The sequence below is a fragment of the Alligator mississippiensis genome, chromosome 2, assembly GCF_030867095.1.
Source record: "Alligator mississippiensis isolate rAllMis1 chromosome 2, rAllMis1, whole genome shotgun sequence".
Taxonomy (NCBI): domain Eukaryota; kingdom Metazoa; phylum Chordata; order Crocodylia; family Alligatoridae; genus Alligator; species Alligator mississippiensis.
The window spans coordinates 238,587,997-238,610,469 of NC_081825.1; the positions used below are offsets into that span (position 1 = coordinate 238,587,997).

The window sequence follows — 22,473 nt, forward strand, 5'->3', positions numbered from 1 at the left end:
CTCCTAATTCTGCAATATTCCCCTGAGGAGGCACATGATAGGATTATAAAACCTGCTGGAATGTTTTCCTTGTTTCATCTGACCACAATATCTGTCATTAAAGATCAACAATATTGTAGTGATTTTACAGTCCTGTCATTTAAACCTGAACCTTTACTTTTTCTTGGGTTTAAGGCATGGGACTATTTCTCCTGGACAGCAGAGATGATAAGGGAAATGAAGGCTAAAGAATCTATCCGAGACATATCCACCAGCCGCCTGAGGTTTAACCAGCATCAACAGCTATTGGCAGAAATTGAGGCACGAGAGGAGATGTATAATCGGGTGGTACAGCTGGCACAATCACTGCTGCAAGAAGAAAAAATACAGTCAAAAGAGGTAAACAGAAAACAATATCATACCCGAATTTCTACTTATGTGTACAACTTATCAGCACTATTGTAAACACTATTCTGGGTACTACCTGGACCAAAGATGTGACCCTCACCCATCTCAAGGTCATACCTATCTTGGACTTGTTTATGTGTCTTTTCTATACCACTTCATACCATGGGTAGACCGATGCTGGAATCTGGTAGATGCCTGCCAGAACAGAGCTTGGGTTAGTTAAAATGCTTTGCGAGATTTGCAGAAAGTGACATCATTCAATACGTACTTCCTGATCTGGATTTTTATTAATACTTCCTCTCAAGTTATGGCATCACCTCCATACCAAATGAGACTGGCCAAATGTAAGATCATAAGAATTGCCATTTACTGGGTTAGACCATAGATCCATCTTGCTCAGTATCCTGAGTTGTACAATGGCAAAGTGTGGATGCTGAAAGGGAGAGTGAACTGGGTATGGCCAGAGTTTTTTCCACTGTTCCTCTCTCCTTGCAGCCTCCAGCATTCAAGGTCTAGGAAGTTCTGATTCAGAGACTATCCCTAACTCCCGTGCTCAATAGCTGCCGATACCCCTTTCCTCCAAGAACTTGTCCAATCCCTTTTTGAATCTGGCTAAACTGCCAGCCTCCACATCTTGCGATGATGAGTTCCACACTTTAATTACATGCTGTGTGAAAAGGGCTTCCTTGTGTTAGTTTTAAACTTACTACCTGCTAGTTTCATTTTGTGACCCCTAGCTCTTGTATAGCAACTAATATAATAAAATGCTCAAGCATGAAGACAGAGCTTAAGGAATAAATTATACGTTTTACACAGCTCTGAATTTTACTGGAATAAATAAATCTCAATATGTGAAAGGAAGATGAGAAACTAAACTCCAGGGTCCCAGGACAAATAGCCTCTAACATTTCTACAAAACCACCTCTTTTTTACTGTATCTCACACTCCTACAAACCAATAATTGCCAACAAAAGAGCAGCCAAAGCCTGCTGTAGAATGTGCGTGGACAGGCTAGTCTCTACACACACGTCTACCAGAGAGCAAAACCTTTTCATTATTTATACATGAGATCTTATTGATAAACTTTGATATTCTCTTCAGTGAGCTAGGCCATTTTGTAATAAACTAACACTTACCTAAACTATTGACTACAGCTGCAAAACCTGCATCACCAAATTATGGCTCACAAACTAAATCTCTATACCGGATACATATGTAAACAACAATGAAAGAAATTAGTGGGATAGAACAAATAACAATTCTAGTATGGCTGTCCTCAGACCTGCTTGAAAGTCAGTGGATTCTAACCAATTCTCTGTTTATTTAAAGAAATCAGAGCAAATCATAATAGTTCAATTAATACAGTGTTGTCCTAACCCTCTCAGGACACCAACTTGTTATTCAGCTCCTTGTGAACTATTTCATTTACTGTGATTCAAGCTAAAGTTAATTCCACATAGACCTTTCTGTGGAGCCAGTGTGCAGATCAAGACAGTCTTGTGTGCACTCATGCGCACACACACACACGCACTTTTGTACGTTCCCCATTCTGTTTCCAAAAGCCTAAAAAGAGTTCTTGCACTTTAAAAAAAAGTGCTGTGCTTTCTTGTTTGAGCAAACTATTTCCCAGGTGCTTATTAAATATTACAATATACACCTTCTGTGACTAGGGAATTTCCCAGTTAGAGTAAAAGCTGTGTTAACCAGCATTTTACTAATCAAAATACTCTATTATCTGGCATGTGTGTGAAGTATTTCTTGAGCAGGGCCGGGAGGGAGGATGTGGGTGGAGGGGGTAAGGGCATCAGCTCCCCTCTGCGGGCTGCACAGACACCACCTAGCCGGCTGGACACCAGGGGGGGGGCAGAGTTTGCATGCAGCGGTGGCAGGTGCTGCCAGCACCATCCACCACTCCGTGCTGCCGCCACATTAATTCTGATAACCAGAATTTTTAGATACCTGGCTCCCTCCTTACCCCACTTATGCCAGATAGCAAAACTTTTACTGTACTTGCCTGTAAGAACTTATATAAAAGACACTTAAAAAGATTAAAAAGTCACTTCTGGTGGAAGCTCTGGATTTTTGTATTTGAGATCCAAAATGAATTGAAATACAACATTGTGCATACGTGCTAATACTGATTTAAAGCACTTCCCAATGCTGATGACTAATTTGAGTCCATTTTATGAAACTGATTTTGTCTACCATTTTGATCACAGGTAATGAGGAATCAGGGTTCACTTTTGGAGAAGGAGCCTGAGAAATAGCTACCTTTGTTTATGCTTGGCTTGAACTCCTATATATGTTCACAAACACATGTCATCACAAGCACTTGTCTATGCATGACATGAGAAATTGCTCTGCTTATCTTTCTGCCTGTATAAAAGTTCTAGAATTTATTTCTGTTCTCCTTTGCTTGATGATTTTGACCATCATGCCAGCTAAGAAATGTACTTACTTGTCCCTTTCTACTGCCTACTTGCCCCTGATCTTATAAAACTTAAGAGCATTTTCCTTTGTCCTTTTAAGATCCAGCAAAAGTTGCAGGCATTGATGAAAGAAAAGGAAAATGTGTACCATCAGTGGCAGGAGAAGAAGGAGTGGCTGGAGAAGATACACCTAGAACAGATGTTCTACAAAGATTATAATCATCTGGAGAAGATTCTGAACTCACAAGAGGTGAGTGAATTATACATCTGGTGCAGGTCTTCCTGCCTAAAACTAACATCCTAAAAAATGTAACTGGAATTATGTAAAGGTCAGATGCACATGGGAATGTTGATTATTGTTATTTGTTATTTTATTACAATAGCAACTAGGACCCCTGGTCATGTAGTAGAACTCCTATGTGATAACCATTGTACAAACACAGAACTTACTTTCTAAATGTAAAGCAAGAGACTGGATGAATACAAACAGATTGGGAAGCACAAGGAATCTGTGAGACAGTATTAGTCAACTTAGTTGATAGTTGTCTCAGCACACCGGCAGCCTAATCATTATCAAATTTTTTGTAGGCATCTTGGGGAAGGGGAGACAGTTTCAAGGTGGGACGCCCATGTTCTGCCACCTGTGGTGAGCTGCACCTGATTCTATTAGCCCACCACAACTTGTTGTTCCCAGTACCTCTGGAAGTGGTGCTGCGTGGTTCCTTTATGAGCTCAGGAACACCTTCCTTTGTGCATCTTCTGTGGGGCTCCTCCTTCCCTACATCTCCGCCCCTTTCTACTCAGGTGTTATGGTGGATCCAGGCAGCGCCTTGATGTAGTTGCAGGTTTCATTCTTCACATGGTAGCTTGACAAACAAAAGGCATCACAGGGGTCTCACCACAGTCCTGTTGCTCTCCAAAAATTGTAACACAAGAAAAACTTAAAGGAGCTCAGTCTGAGCAGTGAGCAGGGCACTGTTGCCTCCATGCTGAGCTGCTCCATCCTGAGGGGAGGGGGTTGAGGCCCCCCCCTCCTGTACCCTCCGTCTCCTTTCAGGCCACTTGGCATCTTGCCACTGGTCCTCACCATTCAGCCAGTAGGTCAGATGTACCAAGACCCCAGGGCATCCCATACTGGGTCTGTTCATGGTCTAGTGTGACAACTGTCCCCCATTGGCACACTCTGGGAGCACAACTGCACTGCTGAGGTATGTGGGGTTCATGGACTGCGGGGTATGCGGGGTTCATGAGCCTCCTGGGCTCTCCCTTGTCTAGTGCCTGTAGGGCCCACTGGGCTGCATTTTTCCATACCCACCTGACCTGTAATTTCCCAGGCAGTCCTTCTGCCGCGACGGTGGATAAACTCGCTGACATGTCAGGCCATCCGTGAGTGGGGTCAAGAGGCTCAGCATTGCACCCTGGCTTCAATCCTCCATGGGCTGATGGGCCCCTCTGACTCCATCCGAGTCGTCTGGTTTTAGAGTGTGTAGTCAGCTCCCAGCCAGCTGTGGAACTTGTGCCCAGGTTTTCCCAGGTTACCTGAGGCATGTGTATTCTGCTTCCCAGGGCCTGCTAGCTATCAGGGGAAGCATTGGGCTACTTCTGGGGGTGGGGAATGCATCTGGCTCCATTTCTGGTGTCCGGACACATCTTAGCTTTTCCTCAGCCTCCACGCCTGTTTTAAAAACATGGTCTCCAGGCCCATGTCAGTGGGGAGTGGGCCCTCTGGCCACACGGTGTCAGCTGCTTTGCTCACGGCCAAGCCACCTGAGCTGCAGCGCCCAGGTATGCCAGGCAGGGGCCTGTCACACAAAAGATTTGAAGACAAATAAGGAGAGAGACCTTCTGTAAATGTCCACAGAGCTTTCTCAAGAGGAAAGGAAAGTATTAGGGAAATCAGAGATGCTTGTTGAAAAATTAAACAAGTGAGTGATAAATCTGATGCTGTAGGCTGATCCAAGGTGAGAATCAACCTCTCAGTGCTTGAGTATGACTCAATAGGTAGTGCAGACAAGTAGCTTGAGGTGTCCAACTGGCAGCCTAAGAGCCACAAGAGGCCAGTGAGCGGTTAGTCCGAAGCTCCCAGGCTTCCACCTGGCTGCTGCTCCCCCTATCACTCCAGATGCAGGAGCAACCAGGGTCTCTGGGCTTTCCCTCCAACTTTTGCTTCTTGTTTCTGCCTCAAGCAGTGGCATGGCATAACGCAGCCCATGCTAGTGGGGGAGCATATGGTGCAGTGCAAGCTGGTGAGCTTGGGTGCAGCAGGGAAGGGTGGCACCAGTGGCTCACAATACTGTAGCCTGCTCAGCCCGTGTCTCTTGTTGGTGTGGCCCATGCAGGGTGCAGCCCACAGCCACACAGAAGTTGGACAGCCCTGAAGTACTTTATGCTTGATGCAATAAAGAAGGGAAACTGGTGGAGTGATGTACAGCAAAGGATTGCAGGGTCAAAGCAACAGGCTAGCAAAAAGATCCTTAGTAACATCAGAATTTTGAATGGATATGAACGGACACTGAGGCAGGATATAAGCACCTAAAATGTGTTTCTTCACCAGCATCAAAAAATTAATGATTTTTCTCCCTCTGACCCTTTCTTGTATGGATAAGAACTATTTAAAATATACTCTTTACTCCCAGCGGCCATTGCTTTGGGCCTAATGGTCCCTACCACAAAACCTGTGGATGCCATTGCAACTGCTGTTGTATATGGTTGCACAAGCCAGCAGCTTTGTAGACTGTGCAGGTATGCTGAGGGTTACCAGACTGCTGAGGGACTGGCCTGCCAGATAGCTTAATGGGTGAAATCCAGCTGAAGCAGGTAATATCTCAGGCTGGCTTCTCATTTGGAAAAATAGTCATTTTAGGAGATGCTTCTTGCTAAATAAATTTGTGAGACTGGTGGCAGCAGTACAGAAGGGTTCCAGGCTTACATCAGTCTTCAGTTGCAGCTGTGCAAACGCTTCATACGGAGGTGCCAATGGAACTTTCCCAGAGGCAAATGTGTAGCAGCCAGCTTCCCCCCAACACATCTGTTTCCTGCTGTGCCACATGCATGGAGCTCCACTAGCAAAGTAACCCTGAACTATTAACCCTAGCTTACCCTAAGCTTACCCTGGCTTAAGCCATGTAATAGTGCTTAACCCTTTGGAGTCCATGGGTTTAGAGCCACTGCTTCTCACCACTTGCAAAAAATATATCAGCACTGGGAATTCCCAATGCCTGGTCCTTTTTGGCAAAGACTGCCTGAGCATTAAGTTTGTATTGAAATCTGAAACCAGGAGATTTTCACCTGGTCTCAGGTTTCTTAAGTAAGTGTCTCACAGTTCTACACTATACATTTTCATTTGTTGTTTAACTAACTAATGACACAGGTTGGAAAATACCTACTTTCATTGCGTGACAAGCAACGGATTGATATGCCAATAAAGCCCCATTAAGAATGACATCAGAAAGCTCAAACATTGGAAAAAGGTTTTATTTAACATCAGTTTTTGTCTACTGTATCTTTTATTGAGTGAAATGATTTTTCATTCCCGATGTATTTACCCGGTTTGTTGTTGGTTACTGTTTTGTAGGGGTGTGCAAAGTGGGCCCTATTCAATTCGGATTTGGCCTGAATCAGGGACAGCAATTCGATTTGTTGATTCGAATCACTGTCCCCGATTCGATACAGCTGAATCCGAATCTGAAGATTCGATGCTGATTCAGAAAATCAGTGATTTGGACATAGACACAGCTTTAAAATTTTTTTCTACATACCTTGAGGTAGCAGGTGTGGCTCGTGATCACTGCAATGCTGGGGCGCATGGAGCATCCCACAGGAGTGCAGGGGGCCCTCCACATGCGCAGCAGCAAAGTACTTCTGTTAGAAATACTTCTGCTCCACTTCCAGGTCTGCCAGGCAGTGCACTGGGCCCTGCTCCCCCCTCTCCCCCACACTCCTCTGGCTTGGCAATCAGCCACAGGGGGACCGGGTGCCCCCGCCCAACCCAGGAGACGCCAGTTGCCAAGCCAGGGGGAGGCCCCCTGTGTGCTCCCCAGCAGACCCAGAAGTGGACCGGAAGTGGTTCTGGTCCACTTCCAGGTCTACTGCCCAGTGTGCTGGGGAGCCCCCAGTGCTTCTGTGGGACACTCCATGCACCCCAGCATCACAGCACTCATGAGCCCCTGCTATCTAGAGGTATGTAGAAAAAACATTTAAAGCTATCTCTGAAGTCTCTGAATCTTTCCAAATCTCTCCGAATCGATTTGGAGGGTTCCTGTTTGATTTGGAAACATTAAAGGGTCCTCTGATTTGATTTGAATTCAGAGATTCAGCCACCGAACCAGGCCAAATCTCCGCTAAATCAAATCAGGGATTGAAGCTTCTCACAGCCCTACTATTTTGTTGCTGAGGACTCAGTCTTGCACAGACTTGCAGGGATCTGTTGACTAAATTATTTTCATAAAATAGAAAAATCAGTTCACTCCCAGCCAGAGCAAGTGGTTTTTTTAGAGGTCTCCTATTGAAATCAAAGGCAGAACATCTGCATAAAATTAGTCAGAGAGATTATGAAATACCACGAATGTGTATGTCATGTATATGTGGATCACCACCAACCATATGTCTCCTTCACTGATGCAGCTTCTGCCATCATTGGGATATCACAATTTCTGGGAAAAAATAGTAGATGGAGGAAGACTCAGATTTAACCCGGGAAACACATAAGTGTTATCAGGTCGAGCTTGCTATAATAGGCTATGGTACATGAAGACATCTTTGAGGTGATATGAAGCCTCGGGGTGAGTTCAGATTGAGAAATACATTTCTTCTGCCTTTGAAAGACCTGGAACTGCTCACTTGTCTTTAATGTGAGAACTTTGTTGCCATGATCTGTGACTTTGCCACCTCATAGTTAATCCACAACAACTCCCTCCAGCTGGTATTGAACAAACATATCACAAAGAAGCTGAAATTGGTCCAACTGACCTCAGTGTGGCTCACAAATCAAAGCTTCAAATTGTTAACACATCTCACTTATACTTTACAAATTCCATTTTAAATTGGAACGTCAAGTCTTGTTCTTAATTTATTGAAACAGGTTTTGGGAATTTGTTGCCTGTTCTTGCTCCAAGTGGGGTTTCTGCCTATTGTATTCAGTAGTCACTGTATAAAATGGATAGACAGCAGTGGGGTACCTTGTGTCCCATTGGGACAAGGCCCTGGACTAGAACTAGGGTTTACTTCATTTCAAGAGTAGTGCCCATCTTCCTGAGCCACATTTCCTCTAATTTGCTCTCCTTCTGTCTTGCATCTCTCTCTCTCTGAGCCTTCTCTAACAGGAGAGGTAGAGGGTACTCTTAGCCCAGCACCTGGTGGTTAGGGCATTTTCTGGTTAAGTAGAAACTGTAGGTTCAAACTGCTGCTGAGTGAGAAGGGGCCTAGAATCTGAGGGTGCCTGTGCACAAGCACGGAGCCCTGCTATATTGCGCTGTATAGTAATTACTTGACTAATTGAGTCTGGGGGAGCATGGTAATTACTGCACTCCAGCATCCTCCAGCATCCCATGTATCAGTATCCCCACACTTCAAAATGGCAGCAGGGGAACTTAGAGTTCATCAAATGAGCTTTAGTTCAAGCGCCCCCACCGCCACTTTGAAGTGCAGGGATGCTGGTACACAAGACACTGCAGCACTTTAATCAGAGGAGCTCTCAGAACCGCTCTAATTAAAGCACTGCACACACCCCAACACCCCTCACCCCACACCCCTGAAACACATGTAAAAGTGCCCTTAGTCTCCTTGGGCAAGTGCCCTAACCACTAGGTCATTGGGCCTCCTACCACTATTTTTCTGCAGCTTAGAGTTGCATCTTCCAGTTTTAGCCATGCAAATGTTATATGCCTATTTAAGGGTGGCGCTGTATTTGCACAAGATTGGGTTCTAAATGATAGCTTTGAAGCTATGATGCCCCTGTATGCAGAGTTCTTGTCTGGCAAATCTCCATGTCACTTCTGTTCTCTTATCTCTCTCTGTGGGAATTCCTCACCCAAATCTTGCCACATATTCTGCTTCTGGACATCCATTTAAACAAAGGAAAAATATAGAGGGGTGTGCTGATGTCCTCTGCAGCTGGTGCCCTCTATCTGCTGACAGCATGCCTGCAATTTGATTCATGAAGGGCATGGACAGCAGATCAGAATTCATTTTTTTAGCATTATAAGAAAAATAGACAAAGAATTTGCTCCATTCAAACAGAGCCCTTCAGTGCTAAAATGGGACCGTGTAGTGAGACGCATCCTCCTCAGCAAGTCAGGGAGGAATAAAAGAAAGCACTGGTTTAAACCGGTATTTCTGAGTAAGATTTTAGCCAGAATAGCATTGCCAAGGCTACAGTTGTGGACTCCCAAATCACTTTCACAAGGGGGAACATTGTCATTTGCTGGTCTTGGAACAGACAGAAGCAAACATGTGTTTTAGAAGAGTTCCCATCAGTCAGACAGATTTCAGCCTTTTCTCCCCTTTTTCTGACCAGGTTTGTCTGGGCCATTACTTAGCAGCATCTGTTTTGCAGCAACACGTGTCTGCAGGATGGTCATGTGTCTCTGTATCATAGTAGTTTCATTCAGACCCTTGTTGTTCACAGTTTGCTTACACAGAACATGCTGCGTACATGTTCCACAAAGTTTCTCCCAGATGCAAGGAGTAGGGGAAGGAAGAAAGTAACCAGCACTGAGCTTTAAACAAGAATTGCACTCTCATTCGTCCTCCGTGCCAGTGTGACAGGTTTGACTTCATGCCAGCATCTTATGTTACATCCAAGTTACTTAAATGTTCACAGGATTTCAGCAGGGTATAGTCTAGGATTGTTCTATGCTAAAGAAAATAGAGCACATGTGGAGGAAATTAGACAGACGTCTCTCTTTTTTATTACTGAATTCTGTTGTGCCATTGCTTGGAATCATTGTAGGAAATTCTCTTAAGACTTGTGAACAGAGGTCTTGCAACTTTGAGTGCAGACAGGCAGCAACTGAAGAAGAAAAGAAAGGAAAACTTGCTCTATTTTTCAACAGAAGAGGAGCTCTGTATGCTCTGCTTTCGTCTAAGCTTCTGAAGGCAACAGATGCTTTGCTCAGGTTAACTGCTTCGGGCTTTTTCACAAGCAGAATAACAGCAAGTTCACGGTCTGTCTCTGGCTAGCACTCTTGGCTCCCTCCTCCTCCGTCTGCAGTCTTACTATCAGAACACTCAGAGAGCAGAGACTCGCAGTCAGTAATTTATCTTTCAGCCCATCACACTCTCATATCACTTTGCAGACGGGAAAGGTGCTGGTGGTACTGGAGGTGTTGAAGGAATAGTGCTCTTTATTTTGAATGTGGATTTTTTTAGTTTATCATTTTTTTTCAGAAGAATGCTTATTAACCTCTTGCTCCGTCACATCAGAGAAAGAATGGAAATTTCCAGTGCCAAAGGAAAAAGGATTAGGAGTTTGTTTTAAAAAGAAGGGGAAAGACAAGTTTCTGCGGCTTTAGTTTTACACAGGGTAAGACTAGGCTGCAGAATGTCATGCAGGGACCATTACTGCAAGCATTCATCTGCACCAATCTATGTTTCCACTGTGGAGGTGATGCTGTCTTCCAGTGGAGTGACCCCACCGCCAACTTTTGAATCAGCTATACGGGACAAGCCTTTCCAAAAATGGCCATCATCAGCATGGTATCTTCCAGGTAGTCAATCAGCAGCAAAAAATGTGCCAAGAAATGCCACCTCACCACCAAGCAGCATATCTTCTGGGGTTTACTGTTCAAGGTTAGACGTCATCCTGGCTCATACAAATAGGAAGAGAGGTTTCAGGAAAGATCCCCAGTATGTTAATCCATCTGACATGACATCTAAGAGTTCCACGCTTCACAAAGATCCTCAGGGCAATGGACATAGGAGTTTTGGCCTTTGGTCTACACCTGCATCTTGTAAGCAATATTCAGTAAGAGATCAAAGTACCTGTCAATCTTCTACTGATAAAATTGGTCCCATGCAGCTTGCAATTTCTTTGCCTTCTGATGTCTCTTCCTTAAAAACTCCACTAAGCTGGACGTCACGTCTGGATGTAGCTCTTTCTGCCATTCCAGCTGGTTCACCACTCCACAGCAAAGGTCTGCCGGCAACTCTGACATCTGGTCACTCAGTCTCACCCCAACATGGGTATAGTCAGTGCAACGTTCAACTCCCAGACCTCCATGCTTCAATGAATCTGTACATTTCAACTTGCAGCTTGACAATAAAGCCTTTTAGGGCTGATACTCCAGTAAGCAGTCATGCTTATTCTAGTATCCTGATGCCACAGCTGGAGAAGGTGTCTGCTAAATCAGCTGGTCTGCCAACGGGATCCCAGGGACCTAAACAAGGCTTTCCTTCGGTTGGGCCTCCAGCTCTTCAAATTACAAGATTCCACGTGACTTCCTCTGCTAAGTGCTCTGGTGTTCCTCAGCAAACAGCCTCCAGAGAGATATGGTTGTCACCAGCTGTGCTGTCTGAAGGAAAAGGTTCTCCCACTAGAAGTGAAGTCACTCAGACTGATTTTGATCCAGATTTGGTCATCTTCCAGAACCATCCAGCATCTGGAACAAAGTTTGGGGAGGCTCCCTGTGATGGGCTAACACCGGCTCACCATAAGGTTTCCAAAATAACCCTGATACTTGCCACCCCTTGGACTACTGTACCTATCCAGGTGGTAAGGGAATTCAGAAAGAGTCAGACATCCACTGTATTTATCAGGACAAATGATCCAGATGCAGCTGGCCCATCCCTTCACACTGTGGGGCCAGGGGATGGCTTCTCTCTATCTGTGAATCCAGTTTGCTGTCCAAAATTGCTCTCTACTCAGAAACACTGGGCAACATGTGGCTTGAGGCCTTCCCCAGCTGCTTGTAGTGTACCAGGCGTAGATCCTGACACTCTCTTAACAAACACACCGGCTTGCACTGCAAGTGCATCACACAGAGCTGGGGAAAGTGCATGGTGTCCCTCTTTTGCTGTCAACATTGCCTCTTTTGGAGCTGGGAGGAGAGTGGTGAAGATTTCCATTCCATTCTAGGAACATTTGTAAACAGAACTTTGGGGCAGAAATAACTGAGCCATGTGGATTCATCCTCGTTTTCTTCTTCTGGGTATGCTCCTATTCCCTACAGATGACTTAACTAGTGGGGTGGACTTGTATATGTTATTTCTGTTTTGTTGTTGCTATGGCTGCAGTTAAAGAGAGATCCTACAAGGTGCTAAGCACTCTGATCTAATCCAACATAGCATATAAGCACATGCTTAACTCTAAGCATTTCTGTAGTCCCAGTAATAGCACATGCTTAAAGTTAAACATGAAATTAAGTGCCTTGCAAAATCCCAGCCATAGTGCTCAGAGTCTTGCAGAACCAAGCCTGTAGAGCCAAGAATCATTTCTTCTTCTAGTTAGTCACTACAGCAATCTGTAAATAGCCTCAGGTTTTTTTTCTTACTAATTTGTAAAAATTTCTTGCATTTCTAAATGGTTAATTTCTTTAGTTTTTTAATTGTTAATCCTTGTTTTCCAAAATTAATACATTCAAGTACTCAGAAATTCCTTCCCCACCCTGAACCCTGAAAATGAGAGCTAGAGACCACTCTTTTGTGGGGGATGCAAGGAATTCAGTCTCTGTATCCTGTGAAATTTGGAAATCCTGTCAATGTCTTATTAATGAAACCTGGAAGAGCTCTAGGGGATTTAGTCTAAGTCTTCATGCAAAATATTTCATAAGTGAATATTTTATTAATGATTATATTGTAAAAAGTATTAGGATTCTGTTTTTTAACCTATAACCTTTGGGCTGGGTTCTTCTGATATATACTAGGGCTAGAAATCAAATATTGATGGAGATCCCTAAATTTCCTATGTGTATATCAGTGGAACTCCATGTCTTATAGTTATATTCTTATATGTAAAAAATAAAAAGCATACAGTTGGAGGATGGAAGAATTATCTTTAAATATAAGCACATCTAAAGTACCTTGTGAGGCATGAGGCCAAAGGCAAACTAGCTTTAAAATATGTATATATTTTTATGAGCAACCTAGTGTGTCTTCTGCTTAAAATAAGGCATAGTGATGTAATTGTACCTTTTAACTGAATGTCATGCATAGTAAAAATAACTGAACAATAAACTGTGACTGAATTAAATGCATTTATTTACTTCTGCTAAAGCAGATTCAGTCTTGTTTTTCTCTTTTAAAATATGCATTTTTAATGTACTTTTTTAATGACAAGTTAATATCAGCATTTGCTTCCACCTACATTCATAGAGAATTTGGTCTTTGCTATGATGTTGCAGAGGCTTAAATGTGGTAGTAATTAGCCTCTTCTTGCTGTTAACTTGCACTTAGAATACTCACAGACTTCACTTGGTGTCTTGTGTAGAACAGTCGCAGCATTGGCCAAGTGTGGTAAGTAGAATACTTTAGAGCTGGTCACAGTTTGAAGAGATGAAGCTGAGCTAGGGAGTGCTTCAAGAGTTTAATCAAGTGATGAATTACAGTAGTTCCTGTTCTGAGGGGGAAAAATTAATTTGACAAACTTCTCTTTGAGCTGAAACAATTTCTAGTAAGTGTGCGTGAACCCAAGGTTGTAGTGTCCTGAGAACATCCTTATCCTAATCATTAAAATATTTACTCCAGGTTTTCTCAAAAACTCTCATCTTTTTTGGCACGTGTTGTGCTTTCATAATCTAAACAGTCATTTTTATTGATATGATGGACCTAAATAGCTTCATATTTAGTATTGTTCTGCTCAATGTTATTGGATGCCTTTTAGAATGACAATATTGTTGAATTCATTTTCAGTGAACTGAGCAGCAGTGAAACTCCATTTGCAGTAGATTTGCAAACCTCAGTGTTTTTTAGTGCTTTGCCTTCTTAATGAAAAGAAACACTTAAACAACCAAGTTATATCCCAAAAAGAGCCAAGTCCACTGTGTGCCTTTAAAGTCTTTGTAAATTTTCATTTTAAAACGAGGTGTTTTATAGGAAATGTAGTCTGCAGTCCTTTTTTAGCTGAGAATTAAATTCCTGATGGAGGTGATTCAGCACAGAACAGAAACAAACCTGAAAGTCTACACCCATTATATGCAATGTGAGGCCCTGGGTAACCCTGTGGGTTACCTGGTCAGAACTATGCAGTGCAGTGCATTTGAAATTAATATTTCTCATTAAAGGGGGAGGAGGTGGAGGAGGAGGGGAGGTCTGGGGACCTCTCACAGGCAGCCTTCTATTGCCAAAGAAAATGATGTAATTGGCAAAGGGCCAATGTCAGTCTAAGAGCCAGTTTCCATTCTGCTTTCAGATTGGTGTAACAAATGCCTAATGGTAAAATGCTTCAATTCTCCTGATTTAAAAAAAAATCTTTATATTAAGATTGCAATTTAAATTCAGAAGGGAAAGTTTTTCACCACACACAAACTCCTCAAGCTTGGACATGCTTTCTTTCAACTGTACTTGTACTGTTAGTACCACCACTATAATACCAGAAGCTTATAAGTCAATTCTCTTTTACTCTGCACTAACAGTTTGCTGCACAACTTTGAGAGCCTGATCCAAGTCTTGTTGAAATCACTAAGACTGGAGCTGGGATCAGGTGCTTATCATTATATCTACATGGTACAATGCAGTTCTGTGCAAAGGTACCTTGTTCAGAAGTACTTCAGCTATTAGGAGCTGTATAGCCACAATAACACAGCACTCTGCCTGACCTAATTAACTCTGCTGCTATACTTCTCCCAGCTACGCTGCTTCTGGTTCCAGAACTTGCTTTTTTAAAGCTACCTTAAGTATCTCTGCTTGGCACTGCCTCGTCCCACGTAGTTCCTATCTCTAGTGTTAAAAATGCCATGTCACTTGGTTCCGGAGACAGATCAGTAGCATGTGTGCGCTCCAAAAAGCCCAATCAAAAAAGATCATTAGAAGACAAACAAATAGATTTTTTTTCTCTGAATATATGCCTAAAATGTAAGATAGACAAGAAGGAGCCAGAACAACATGGAATTCAAAACAGGGCTTTGATTTAAAATGAAATAGTCCTTAATGATAAGGCAGTACCTTGTTTGTCCAGATGCTATCTGTGGTGAACCCATTAAGAGCCTAGGCATACTGTCAGGAGGCCCCTGCAGCTAAAGTTGAGTGGGGAATGGGAATTAACCTTTCATACTTATGAATGGATTAGTATGGACTGCTGATACATCTGGATTGGGTTCAATACTGCTCTGGACAGTGTACTGTGTGTGCAAAATATTCATCTCAAATTATCTTCCAAAAATGAATTGGAACGCAAGTCCAGGAATGGATCTCTCTCTGTCCAAAGATTTCATCATCAACAAAAGGTCTGGATTATACCATGTACGTAAAATATTCCAGGTAAACCTCTCCTCTGGGAGTTGCAGTAAAGGATGAGAAGGTTGTTGGATGGTTCTTGCCAAGTAGATAGTTTTATAATTACTTTTCCAGTGTAACTCAGGAAGAATGTCCTTGCCCTGGTATATATAATGCTATGACACAGATCATAATTAGAATATTTTGCAAATTGTGTGAACTGTTTGTGGACAACATTGTTTTCCCTATGCACGTAGCTGCTATGCCAGACCAATTTGCCTGTGTTCCAGATCAGACTACTTCCACGGGTGTTGACCTTCCTGTTGCTTCTGTAATTCCATTCTGTTTCTCCACACCTCTTAATTCCTTTAAATTATGCCCAGGGTCTCAAATTTTTCTTCCATCATATTTTATCCAGATAGAGTTACTATGTGGAATTTCTCTTCCTCAGCCAAACACTTATGTTTCCATTACATTATGTGATGGATTATGCAGTGCTGTATAAAACCTTTTAAGTTAAACCCCTTGTTGCGGCATTAGCTCCAGAAGTCTGACCAGCCATGTTGTGGTTGCCCCATTGTAAACCAGGCCAGCCACTAATCCTCTGTCACGCCTTGTCATAGCTGTCTTATCCATTGTGGGTGTTGTGCTGCTCTTCTCAGTCTCACTGAAAAGGAGAATGAACTAAATGACAGCTCATTCTAAAGAAATGCAACACATTACAAGAAGCTTCCTTTATCAGTTTATTTTTGGTTGACGGTAAGGCAGTAAAGGTGTTTATTATGTAATTGGAAAACTTGCACAGTTTCAGTGTATTTGGAGATATCTACCCAGGCAGTTGATTCCCTTAAATACCTCCATATCTTACTGGACATACATATGGTGCCAAAGAGCTGCACATGAGGTACTTGGCAAGCAAATAACATCAGAAGTGAATTAAGCGGAGATCAGTTGCTTAAAAGCTGCCCCCCTATTCCAGTCTAAAGTGTGTCTGAATCAGAGATTGATAGCACTAGCAAACATCTTCAACACTTGCATTTCCACACTCTTCACTTAGCTCTAAGAATGCATTATCATCATGCTTAGTGCTTCTAGTACTCTACTGAACAGCAGTTAATAGACCAAGCAGGACAGGTGATAGGTGATTCATACTTATGAATGGATTAGTATGGACTGCTGATACATTTGGATTGGGTTCAATACTGCTCTGGACAGTGTACTGTGTGCAAAATATTAATCTCAAATTATCTTCCAAAAATGAATTGGAACGCCCTTCTGTCAATGCCCAGATGCAGACAATGCTACCATATATCATCCTGGTAAGTTTTCTCTTGTATTGCTTAACATTCCCCAATTCATTGTATTGGGCCTGTTCCTTGCTGGTGCAAATTCTCAGTCATCCTATTAGTGTCTCACTTGAAAAAGCACTAAGATGCAATTTGGATTAATTCAATACTCACATCTAACAATGCTGTTTAGACAACTATTCAACTTTTGATTGTAGATTTATTTGAAAACCAGTGACCTGGGAGACTCGGTAGATGAGGTGGAGCGACTGATCAGGAAACATGAGGCTTTTGAGAAGCTCCTGGCCTCACAGGATGAGAAGGTAAAAAAGAGTACTTTATCAAGTACAAGGGAGGGGGTATTTTTTGCAAGTGAAGCACAGAACTGTTGATTTAGGCTGGTATGCTTGAGCCAAACAAACAGCACAAGGGAGCCTTAATGAAAGTCTAGTGAAATAGGAAGTCTGTAACCCAGAGAAGCTTCAAACAGTGCCCTGGCTGTGCTGACTGGTAATATGTAGGAAAATTACCCCATGACTGGAATGCTGGGACTTACCAGATAAAATCTTAGAAAGAAGCTGTTTTATTGTTTGCTGGAAATACCTGAAATTCCTATTTTTTCTGCAAAAATACAATGGACATGTACAGCAAGTAAATAAAGTAGTTAACATAAAAGAGCAGAGGGAACAGATTATTTAAATATATATACTGTGTTTATGTGTGAAATTAGTAATGAAGTGGCTGGTGTATTTGCATTCCCCTGCCCTCTGTACAATAGAAGCAGAGCTGCTCAGCTGTGGGTAAGAGGTGCTATACTGCAAACAGTTAACTGAGTGTCTACTTTAACTCATAGTTACTAGGTAGCTCTTAAATAGGCATGATGTACAGCACAGTGCCCAGAAATGCATTGTAGTACACCTTACTAAATTGTGTTAGCTTGTTCCCATCTTTCACATAGACTAATGGCTTCAAGTTGCAGCAAAGTAGATTTAGATTGGCTATCAGAAAAAACATAATCAATGTTAAAACAGTGAGATAGTGGAATAGACTGTGTTAGGGACGTTTTGGACTCTCCATCTTCAATAGAAGTTTAGATTAGATACTAGGAAAAAACTCTCTCACTAGGAGAGTAGCAAAGCAGTGCAACAGTCTACCCAGAGAGGTTGTGGAATCTCCATCCTTGAAGGTTTTTAAGACTCAGGTAGACAAAGCCATAGTTGGGGATGGTCCTGTTTTGAGCAGGGGCTTGAACTAGATGAGCTCCTGGGGACCTTTACAACCCTAATTTTCTATGCTTCTGTGAGATTGGACAGGCGTTGGGCAGGGATGATCTAGGAGTAGATATGCCTATGTTCTACTCTGGGTATTTCCCATGATTTTGGACTTTGCTGATTGCCACATAGGGCCAGAAGGGATTTTCCCCCCCTCCTGCTGCTACATGTCAAGATTTTTTTTTAAACCTTTCTCAGCAGCATTTGGGGTTGACTACAGTCAAGGCTAGGGATTTTGACCAGTATGTGCCAGTGTTCCTGCTGGGACTTAAACCCTGATGTTCCTGGCTAGAGGATCTTGCCCCCGTCCCTCTCTGCCTCCCAACTTAGGGTCAGACCAATTGTCATATTTGGCATCAGGAAGGAATTTTACCCCATGGTCAGATTGGTGCAGACTGTGGGGGGTTTTGCCTTCCTCTGTAGTGTGGGACATGGCCTTCTGCATATTTTAACAACCTTTGCAACAGCAGAACCTTAACTACAATGGTCCCCCTGCTTTACCTGTGGTCGTGTCAAGGTTGACTGTATAGTTTTGCTAATAGATTAGACAATGGATTTGTATAGGATGGTTTGGATAGGGATAATCATGCCTCAGGCAGGAGGTTGGACTTGGTGACCTCTTGAGGTCCCTTCCAGCCCTACTTCTCTATGATCCTCAGTTTCTCCTTGCTTTCCTGCCTCTACAGGGATTCAAGGAGATTCTTTTCAGGTGGGATAAGAATAGGAGAAAAAAAGAAGCCTTTTTTGTTGCTTCCTTTCATATTGGACAGACTGTGATTTCAGATTTGTTTTCCTTTTAGGTGACTTCTCTTCAGGACCAGGCCAGCAGACTCCAGAAGGAAGGTGGATTAGGAGGGATACAGATTCAGCACAAACTGAGCTCCATACTAGACAGAAGGCATCGGATCAAAGAGCTGTCCCAGAGTAGGCAGGAAAAACTGCAGACTTCACTTCTTCTTGTGGTCTTCTATCAGAATCTGGCAGAGGTAAGAGAGATTCTGTCAGAATCTGGCAGAGATTTGTGACTGGATTAGGGACTCTCCTCACTCTGAAAGATCTCAGGTATTGGCCACTGGAAGAGACTAGCTGCATCAGATCTCTGTGTGGGTGGGGAAGCTGCTGTATTTCTAATGGTACAGAGGTATAAATATTATTACAAAGGTGGTTGTTATGCCATAAGTGTGATGCGAGTCCCAGGGCTTGATTCTTTTATTCACTACAGCTGCCTACAGGGCAGCTACCTCTTTACTGAGGTAAAGCTGGCAAAGGGTGAATAACTGCCTCTTATGCCTATGCCAGCTGCACTCTTATCTCTGGCATAGAAGGAGGCAGGGGCATTTCATTGTGGGGTGGGTATGGGCAGGGATGGAGTATGGTGAGGCCAAGAAAAGCTATACCTATTCTCTGCTAGTTACTAACAGGCTTCAAGCCAATGGCATAAGTAAGAACAGCTGCTTTAGGCCTGTGTCTGTAAAGTCCATCAGATTCTGTTGGTTTCTCTGGTTCTTAACCCTGAACTACAGGCCTGCTCTGGATGTTAGAGTTGGGAAGGCATGCCAGGTCACTTTTTCAAAGGGCAGTCCTTGAAAAGTGTGCCTGAAAAATGCGTCAGCATCTGGTGTGCTGGCATAAACAGCACTCACATGTGCCTAAGGAGACAGTTGCACGTACTGTTACAAATTTTGCATATGCACCTGTTGTATAGTCTCCCTCATTCCCCCACAGCTTAAAGGAAAAATGGAGGAGCTCAGTCACCCCAAACATCAGTCCAGGTCTAAACTGACACGTTTCAAACTATCATTGTAACCTGAGTCAAATGCCAGTTGTGCAGCTGTTTCCCACAACCAGCCATAAAAACAAACAAACATAAAAATCCACTGTATGCAATACAAAGAATATTGTTTTAATTCCATGCATATCACCACTGTGCTCACTGCATTCCAAACGAAAATGCAAAACCCATCACTTCAGATTAGATGTCCCCCATGTACAAATACACATGCACACACCCAAACACATACACCTGCAAAAGGAAAGAGCTTATTTTTAAAAAACTGTTTGTTTACCTGTCAGTGTGTGCGCCTGCTCCTAAGACTAATCAAATAAGTATTTAAATATTTTATCAAATTCCTATTCCTTGGCAGTGGTTCTTTCCATTGGAACCACAGCTCATTCTCATTTTACAAAATGTGTGATAGCAAGTGCTTATTTATGTAAGCAAATGCTGTCCTTGAATTTGCCAGTTAAGTGTTTGGGTCAAATCCTGACATGGCCCTGACAACTGGAATGCGGAGTTGTCCTCTGCTCCACAATTCCTCTCATTGGTGCAGGATTCAGTGAAGCAGGCTGAGGAAGCAAATAGTTGTGCAGTGCTGCTACTTTAAATGGAGCAATGCATCTCTGACTAGTGGCTCAAAGTACCACAGACATGCTCTTTGGTTAAGGGATTGACAGTGCCCAGTTGATGGATAGTCAGTACTGTAACTAAACATGAGCAAGCAGGGCACCAGCCCCTAGTGCTAATTTAGAGGGAGCACCAGAATGGCAGCCCCCATGGAGCCCCAACTGCAGCAGCAGTGGCCTGCGTGTCAGGAGCTCGCATGGAGGTGGCATCATGGGCGCTGAGGAAAGACTCCCTAGTGGCATCCTCATCCCTTGCTCTCCGGTACTCAGCATCTCCTCTCTCCCACCCACGGTGCCAAAATTCCTAGTTATGCCTCTGGATACAGTCCATCCAATAATGTACATCCCATCCCACAGCTCCCTTTGAGCATTATGTTGCCATCTTTCTTGGCATATGTGCTGGGGAAGGGGCTCCCACTCCCTGCTGCCCTAACCCATAGCACAGCACAGGACCGGGCCCTGTGTCACAAGAAACCTTTGGTTTTCTATTCAGTTTCCTCCTGCCACCTGTTTCATTCAGGGGGCTGCAACAAGGAGGTTTTATGCCAGAGTTGCTCTCTACCTACCTGTCTAATCAGGGTTTTATATTGCTGCCTACCACTGTAGAACCTGAGTACCACCAAGTAATTAGTAAAAATACCCTCTCACAGTAGTCTCTATCTCCTTTCCTAAGGGGCAACGAGGTTTTGGGAGCATTTGTACATGGGGAAGGTTGACTTGGAGAAGCGTGTGGCACTTTTGCTTTGAGTGCAGTGAGACCCACTGTCGCTTGTATTCCTTGTGAGGGAGTGAGCTCTCTACCCTTAAGTTCGGCTCCTGTAGAAGTTCTGTCCCTTGCAATCACAAACCATCCTTGCTGGTGGACAGAATTCTTGTTCAGTGGAACATAGCGGGTCATGGTCTTGGGGGAGAGGCAACTTTTTGAATAATTAAAGCTTACTAAATGGAAAATTTTGCAAGTTGGGATGGAGAACTGAATTCTGAATTTATTTGGGGGACAGCACAGAGAGCAGAGCATTGGAAGGATTTGGTCTTCTTAAAAGATGGGCTGATGCATTTTCATGGCATGCAGTTTCATTTTCAGAAGGAAAATTGCAGTAGGGAATTCTGGAGATCACAGATATGTGGATTACAGGACAGAGCACATTCTTCTAGGGCAGATGATACTTACCGGGCAGGGGAGATACAATCACAGAAGTGGGTACTGCACTCTGAGGATGCTGACCCCTTCATTTTTACCACATGGAAGTGGGCATCTGTTTGCTGCCATAGCTATTTGAGCATCCGGTAGTCGTGAGGAGTTGATAATCTTCCATGATGACTTGTAATGTCTCAAAGTCTGCATACCATCCTTAAAGACTCAGGAAAAAGAGGATTAGGAATGCAATTATTTTAATTTGGAGGAACGAGCACAAAGGTCAAAGTCAGGAGGACCTGCATTTTGATACTGGCTCTGCCACTAACTCACCACGTGCACGTCCTTTCTTCATTCTTCCTGATTCCCTATTGTCGCAGGGCACCTCGGTGCCCTGCTCCTAGAGTGGAGAAACTGCCAGGGAGCAAGTGAGCGCGCCCTGGCCTGACATAACGAGCCCAGCTGAGGCTGGCTCAGGTAATGAGCGCAGCTGCGGGTTGCCGGAGCAACCAAGCGGAGCCAGCTGCCTGTAGGGGGCAGGGCCTGGCCCTTATAAAGCTCAGGGCTGAGGCCAGGCTGGCAGTTCTCTGCCAGCAGCCTGGGAGGCAGGAGCTCTGAGAGTGAGGATGTGGCAAGTACAGCTCATGATAGCCCTGAGAGGATGGGCACTAGAGTTTAGCCATGCAGCTTGCATTTGTGTTACAGCCTAGGGGCTTGTGGTTTTGCGTTGTGTTATTACACCCGGAGGCTTGGGCGAGGCTGTAGGGGTTGGAGGAGGCCTCAATCACAGGGACCCCAGAGAGTGTGGGGTGCCCTAGCGCCAAGAGGGCACATTACTGTACAGCGCCAGGGAAGGCGCAGCTCTCACGCCAGTGCATGAGCGACTGGCGGCGAGGAGCGCGGCCAGTGGGTCGCAGGCGCAACCCGTAGGTCGCGGACGGGGACCGAGACCCCGGATTGCATGTGGAGGAACATAGCCCCCTGTATAGCGCCAGGGAAGGCGCAGCTCGCACACCACTGCGCGAGCAGCTGGTGGCGAGGGGCGCGGCCAGTGGGTCGCGGGCACAACCCGTAGGTTGCAGATGGGGACCAAGACCCCGGATTGCGTGTGGGGGAACATAGCCCCCCGGCCCCAGGAAAGGGGCGGTATTACTGAGTAGCCCAGTGTGGGCGCGGCGAGCCCCAGAGAGGAGGAA

The 22,473-nt window shown here is 44.0% G+C and overlaps 1 protein-coding gene across 1 annotated transcript in view; it reads left to right on the forward strand.

Annotated features, from left to right (window-relative positions):
• Window positions 1–22,473, forward strand: part of SPTBN5 (spectrin beta, non-erythrocytic 5) — a 165,240-nt gene that overhangs the window by 73,877 nt on the left and 68,890 nt on the right. The window contains exons 35-38 of the mRNA XM_019496605.2: window positions 175–378; window positions 2,917–3,066; window positions 16,687–16,791; window positions 18,540–18,725. Of these exons, the coding sequence (XP_019352150.1) occupies window positions 175–378; window positions 2,917–3,066; window positions 16,687–16,791; window positions 18,540–18,725 (645 nt within the window). The remainder of the gene's footprint in view (window positions 1–174; window positions 379–2,916; window positions 3,067–16,686; window positions 16,792–18,539; window positions 18,726–22,473) is intronic.